Source organism: Montipora foliosa, chromosome 2, assembly GCF_036669935.1.
Source record: "Montipora foliosa isolate CH-2021 chromosome 2, ASM3666993v2, whole genome shotgun sequence".
NCBI classification, from domain to species: domain Eukaryota; kingdom Metazoa; phylum Cnidaria; class Anthozoa; order Scleractinia; family Acroporidae; genus Montipora; species Montipora foliosa.
Genome location: NC_090870.1, coordinates 54,020,934 through 54,028,433, shown reverse-complemented (window position 1 = coordinate 54,028,433; position 7,500 = coordinate 54,020,934). Strand labels below are relative to the sequence as shown.

The 7,500-nt window shown below is 39.0% G+C and overlaps 1 protein-coding gene across 1 annotated transcript in view; it reads left to right on the top strand.

The window, feature by feature from the left end:
* The first annotated feature begins 7,002 nt into the window (after positions 1–7,002).
* Positions 7,003–7,500, top strand: part of LOC137991819 (histamine H2 receptor-like) — a 1,125-nt gene continuing 627 nt past the window's right edge. The window contains exon 1 of the mRNA XM_068836857.1: positions 7,003–7,500. This exon is cut by the window's right edge and continues 627 nt beyond it. Coding sequence (XP_068692958.1) covers positions 7,003–7,500 — 498 coding nt within the window.

Here is a 7,500-nt window from a genome sequence, read left to right as displayed (position 1 = left end):
AAATAATTAATGTGAATATAGGTCATTTAAGTGTAGTTCCAGTAATATCTTTATACGTCATATCCACTTGAAGATTAATTTAGCCGATGACATCAGCTCAAAGATCGTGAAGACCTATATAAGAACTATTTTCACTTGTCCTAGAGATTCTTTCTTTGCAATTTATCAAAGTAAAGATTCTTGAAGTCGCACCGATTTGATTCTGACCCAAGCGAAAAACGTTTATATTATTATGTTCAACTCAACAGACCACAACACATCGAACAGGGGCACCCAACGAGAATATAGTTCAAAACCACTTAAAAGTAGCATTGTTAAACGTATTTTAGTATTTAAACGGTAGATATAGCCATATTTTTATCCCCTAAAAATTTTTCATCTGATCGGATTGCCTAGCTGAAAGTCTAGCGATCCGAAAATTATAGGGATCAAAACTTACGTTTTCGAAACTTTCAGCCAGAAAAAAGGCTCCCGAAAATTATAGGTGACGTTTTAGGGTAAAAATCCGTTAAAAATGGGCAATTATACCATTTTTCAGATGTTCGAAAATCCTAGGAGAGGCAGGCAAGCAAGAAATTTTACAACAGATGTTCCGAAAATTCTAGATTTCAAATCGTCTTCCGAACAGATATTTTCCGAAAATTGACGTTGGGTGCCCCTGATCGAATTCTCAAGCATATGAAGGGTACTACTTCTTTGAGCCTTCATTCATGTATCCAGTTTCTGCAGTTTATATATTAATCGCGATCATTGCAGCTCTTGGAAATCTAGCTATCGTTTTCACGATACTCGCCAACAGAAGTCTTCGCAGTAATACAACATACTTGTACCTTCTATCTCTGGCAATCTCAGATCTCATCACTGCCACCATGGCAATGCCCTTTGATATCGAATTTATTTTTCAACAAAGCGTATGGAAACATGGAGCGAGTCTGTGCGTTGCATTCAACACTGCTTGGTATATCACGGTTCCCACCTCGATCTTCACGCTTTTGGCCATCGGCGTGGATCGATTTCTTAGCCTCAGAGATCCAATGAGACAATATCGCCAATCGCAATTCTCGACAGAGAGTTCCTGTTTGATCGTCATCATCACCATTTGGATCTACAGCATTACCTGGGCTCTTCTGCCTGTAATGGGCTGGCATGTGAAAGGTCGAGAGCCTGTTCAATGGGACATGTGTATGATTCCCTTCACCAAGGTGTACTCCGCACTAAGCACCCTCCTGAACTTTGTTGCACCCCTTCTTATAACCTGTGTCTTTTTTATCTTGGCCTTTGTCATTGCCTACAAGCACCAACGAAATAAGCAGATTTGGTACCTTTGGGTCTCAAAGACACGATTCCAAACAAACAAGATTCTTCGCAAAACACCTGAAGGCAACAAAGACAACTTTGATGTTTTTGGCAGCATTTTTCTTTTGTTGGCAGCCTTATTCCTACTTCAGCATTGCTTCCAATCTTTATGGTGGACAGTATTGGGATCCATACCCTTATAAAGTGTACGTATTGTTGATGATGTTCGGTTACCTAAACTGCGCGCTAAACCCGTTCTTGTTCGCGTTTCGCAATGAGCACTTCCGATCCACTTCTATGAAGTTCATCCGCTCTCTCAAATTAGTTGAAAATCCGATGCGGTCATCCATACGCCGTCCCTCCACCATCAGCACGCAAAGTACTTCCTCTGAGATTCCGGAAAATGATAGCAAAGAGATACGTCTTCAGTCCGTACGGAAGAAGAGCGAACACTAAGCCATCCGTGAAAAAAAAACAGCCTTTAATTGAAATTATTCCAAAATCAGTGGTAGTCTCATAAAATTCTCAGCAGAGCTGTTTCCACTGTACATACGGCTTTAGGGATAAATTCAAGTGCCGAATAACATCAATGGAGGAATTTTGCCTACAAGATATACAGAAACGTTTTCCTGTTGTTCAATTAAAAAGAGGGCAGAATTTCTTTCTTAAAACCATATTTCGTCTATATAATAATTATATAACACCTATTTACATAACGATACAACTTGATGAGGGAATATGCAACTTGTATCCAAGTGAACACAAGGCTCGCTTCTTGTAATATAAATCATTTTCTTTCAATTTTGATTTTTGTCAGATACAAATGTCATATAATTTATATGGTTAATGAATCTTCGCTCAGATAAAAAAAACCCTTTCACGCGACACGATCTAGACTTAAAAAGTGTTGAAATATCGTGAGGCTCGTTTTTCTTAAAGATCCGAAGAAAATCTTTCGGGCTCAAATGGGCATTTTAAAAAAGCTTTTTGTGTGATATACCCAACCCAACCCCCCTGCCCCCCTGCCCTCCTTCCCCCCTCCCCGCCCTCCAAAACGTTTCTCTCAGGCCTGCTCCGAATTTGCTTGGAAGAGCTACATAACTTTTGTACACAATATAAAGCACGAGAAATATTGACGATCAGTTGGGAATACTAGTTTAAATGGCCTTGAATACCGTGACATTGTTCCAGGAAATAATCTGAACCTATTCTCCCGTATTTATAACATGCGCTCCTCGACCTCCGAACATTTTTGTCACTCTCGATTTAATCCAAAATGCTTTCTTTCCTTTTTGTTTGTTTGTTTCTTTCTTTCTTTCTTTCTTTCTTTCTTTCTTTCTTTCTATTTACCTTGTTTTCAAGTATATTTCAAGACAAGAGTATCTATTGCTTGAATATACTATTGTTATGGCTCAAGAAAGCATTCCCCACAAATTGTAATTCACAAAATAACATCTAGTGACTATGATATGTTATCAATATGCACAATATTATGCACAAACTATTTATATGGATACTTTGGATTGATCACTTCCACGACAATTCCACAATATTATTGCACAAAATACGGTTACAGATATACTAGATTACATTGCAACATATTGTTTAATTTAGTGTTGTGAAGTTGCAGACTTTGATCAGACGCTTTTGAAATAAAGTCGGTTCAAATTCGTTTCCCTATGTATTGCTATCTCTTTTAATTAGATTAGTTTTTAAAAGAGTCGTAAGACATACCAAACTGGGGCCGGTTGCTCAAAGCCTGGTTAGCGCTAGCCGTTGGTTAAGAGGTATTAAAACTTATAGGTTTCCATGGTATTTAGCGCTAACTATGCTTCGAGCGTGCACCCCGGGCCTGATTAATTATTGTTAAGGGGGAGATGGTTAACTACTAAGCCGTTGCTACGACTGATTAGAATGTAATGAGGTCGTTCTTCGGCTGGCTATGCGGCAGATGTAATTGGAATCAACTTTAATTTAATGTGGTTATCATCTGGGAAGACCATACTGACAACAGAGAATTGATGTCATCTTATTCGGAACGTCTTAAGAAAGAAGACACTAATCAGAAGATACTGAGATAATGAAATACTGACGTGAACGAACCACTATAAAATCTCAATGTCAGACCACAGGTTAATTCGGGACAGAGTTGCGTATGACCGTACCACCGAGAACCACTAAGATGATCATTTGGGAAGTTCCAACATCCTCTGGCTTACCCCACGACTTCATCGCAAATCGTGTCAAGTAAATCAGACCTAAGTCACCCTTAAATTCGACTTAAATGGTTGAAAGTTAAGACGTACTACTAGTAAGCAAAAATCGCGCGTTCTTTCCAAACCGTCCATAAGAGGTACACATGTTGCCGGTAAAATCCTTTCCCAGGTTGAATCCGTTTTTACCTAGGTTAAATTAGTGATCCCCATTTTACCTGTAGGTTGAAAACGCACTCAGGAACCCTTTTTGTGGAGCCTAAATTAAGCCTAGAGAAAAATTAGGGTCAAGTTAGGATTGTTTTTGGTTATTATACAGGGATATCAAATGACTTATTACACAAAAGCTAGTGAGTAATGAAAAACTGTGTTGGGTTGAGCATTTTGTTACATTACCATGTTGTGATGTTGAGACTGAATGGATGAAATGTATGAATACAAAAACCGATAAGATCTTACGAAATATTAATTAAGATCTGTTGGGATGCGTTAGACAGCCTGAGCTTGAGGGAAGGTCTATGTATTTTCAGTCCTCTTTACGGGGTTGATAGGTGCTTTAAATTAGGTAGAGAACATATTCAACCGAGGAAAAATGAGGATCACCAATTTAACCTAGGTAAAAACAGATTTAACCTGAGACCGGATTTGACCTACAACACACATGCCACCAATCACTTGCGAATGGTCATGGAATGAGAAGCAATGGAAAACAGGTAAGCCACAATTAACACCACCGCCAACGGTTATCTTTGATTAAGTGCGTCTTGAAATTATCTTCTTTTCTCTCGAAATGGTCCACTTGAAAAGTAAAAATACACTAAGGAATATTGTTTTGTCAGAATGGAAAAGAACATCATTTCAGTCAGTACGGAAGACACTAAAACCAAGTTTGGCTGTGAATTTAATCTTTCTTTGGACGGTAACAACTGTTTAGCAAAAAACAACCGAAAACAGTCAAAATGCCCCAAAGGTGTTATGAATGTGGAATGCAAAACCTCTATAATCTCGGAGCCATGTCACAAGGCTACTGAGAACGTACGTAAATAGTGCCTGTAATCAGATATGTGGTTCTAATATCGAAAATATCAATAGGGCCGTTTATACGAGAGAAAACAAGCCACGGCTTACATAAGACGCGAACACCCCGTAAAAATGGTACAAAATCTACGTTCACGGCTTTCTCAAGCCGCGGCTTATCCTGGTCTGGGAGTTTATACTCTTATAAATAGTTCCTTTTGCGTATTATGTACGCTGCGTCCAGAGTAAGCCGCGGCTTATTTTCTCTCGTATAAACGGCCCTAATATATAATATATTTGATATGTTTCAACCAGAGACAACTGATCAAATGGCCAGCATAGTTCCAGTCCAATACTGAGAATACGAATATGGTCTATTTGTACTTTGCCTGGGTAGAATGTGGTTTTTGAAGGGGATTGAAGTGACAGACTTTACATGTCGAATTTCCCAGCTCTCCTTGTTGACACGGTACATTTGGTTCCCAAAATTGATTATCGGCAAATGTCCAGGAGGATTTTGATGTTTTGAACGATCGGTGCATAAGTGTGCATTATTAATTCGTTTCGCTTGTATTTGTGTAGTATTCTCACTGGGGACCGTCATGTACAAATGCCCCTTATTCCCTTATACTATTTAAGTTCGAAATTTCCTTGCATCTATGACATCTATAGCTCTATAGGAGAGCCTTATGTGCATAATTTATTACCATTTTGGTCAAAATAGGCTCGTTTTATCCCTTTTATTCCTCTCTTTTGTTTTAAACGAACGTCAGGCATTCCGAGACCCTCCCACTGACCTCCCCGCAGCGATGTCCAGCGTGTTGCCATGGCTTCCACTCCATTCGCCCCAGGGCTCTCCTCTTCCTATAACTTACATCTGCCTGGGGCATTTGGGAGTGAGGGCTCCCAGTGATAATATATTACAAATTCAGGTAATCAGATGCCCGGCGATTTTTGAAAAGCGTCACAAAGTGTATACTGTTGCTCTCAGCCCCACTGGGACAATTAACGTCACGGTGTCCCCTAAACTCCAGTCTTCGTGAAGATATATACCTGCATTTACGCTCAACGAAAAATAACGTTAAACCTTACAGGTAGCATTAATACAGGGACAATTCGTGTTGAATCTCAAAATTGAGTAAGTGTAAGTGTCACTGCAGTATTTGTGACTATACCAGTGAAAGAATAAGGTTACAAAGAGGAAAGATGCCTAGTCTGGCACTCAGGATTTGTGAATTTACGTTTATTTATGAATTGAGGTGCAGTGTGAGCAAAGTATCCTAAAATAGATGGGGTACTAGCGGTCTCAGAGCAAAATAGAGAATCACGGAAAGATTCGCAGTTGTACTGATCAGTGCTGCCGTCAAAATCTCAAATTTAGTGATATTGATATAATACCAAATTTTCATAACAAATTCTCCCAATAACGAAATCCATGGTACTAGTTAGGGGAATTGACGCTTCGATCATGGGAATGAAAAGGTCAAAGTGCCGTTGTGCTGAGGCCCCGCCCCATAAGATGGATTCAAAGTGACGTCGTGTTGTTGTGGACCTTAAACTAGGAAACAGACACACACCGTTGCTAAAAGTAATTTTGTGTGTGTGTGTGTGAAATTCACATGCCCTGGCCCTATCCTCTACTCGCATTATCATGACTCCCTACATTTTCTCTTGACAACACCAGGAGATTAAAAGATTAGCAAACCAATAGGGTTGGTCTTTGTCTTTCTTTTTTCACTTGCAACTTGATAATTCTTCTGCAGTAGGGTAATTTTTTTCTGGTACCTTAATTCTCGGAGGTGAGCCACAATATCTGAACAAAAGAATTTCGTTTAATTTAAATGGGTATTAAAATTAGATTTGTAGAGGTATATTTGTCAAATCCGATGCCGATATTATATATGATATTTCCCGCAATCTATTTATCTTGATAAGTAGATTGTGATCATGACACCGTAGCGAAGTAATGAGAAGGACGGACAACCCTGTCAACCAATAATACTCTCACTACGTCCTTGGCGAGAGAAATGTCACATGAAATACGTTTGTACGCAGCGATTTAGAAGAATCAACTAAAATATATGAATGCAACTTATATATTGTTGCCTTATCTCTAATGAAGTGCTCCTTGAATTAACTTTGTTTATTCAGGAATAATACTGCAATAAACTCTACGAAGAAGGAATGAATCTTTCTTGTCAACAACAAAACACAGCAAAATCCGCAGGTTTTGCATGGATATTGAAATAATTAAGGTGAATATAGGTCATTTAAGTGTAGTTCCAATAATATCTTGATACGTCCTATCCACTTGAAGATTAATTTAGCCGATGACATCAGCTCAAAGATCGTGAAGTCCTATATAAGAACTATTTTCACTTGTCCTAGAGATTCTTTCTTTGCAATTTATCAAAGTAAAGATTCTTGAAGTCGCACCGATTTGATTCTGACCCAAGCGAAAAACGTTTATATTATTATGTTCAACTCAACAGACCACAACACATCGGATTCTCAAGGAAATGTAGGATATCGATACTACTTCTTTGAGCCCTCATTCATGTATCCAGTTTGTGCAGTTTATATATTAATCACGATCATTGCAGCTCTTGGAAATCTAGCTGTCGTTTTCACGATACTCGCCAACAGAAGTCTTCGCAGTAATACAACATACTTGTACCTTCTGTCTCTGGCAATCTCAGATCTCATCACTGCCACCATGGCAATGCCCTTTGATATCGAATTTATTTTTCAACAAAGCGTATGGAAACATGAAGCGAGTCTGTGCGTTGCATTCTACACTGCTTGGTATATAACGGTTCCCACCTCGATCTTCACGCTTTTGGCCATCGGCGTGGATCGATTTCTTAGCCTCAGAGATCCTATGAGACAATATCGCCGATCGCAATTCTCGACAAAGAGATCCTGTTTGATCGTTATCGTCACCATTTGGATCTACAGCATTATCTGGGCTCTT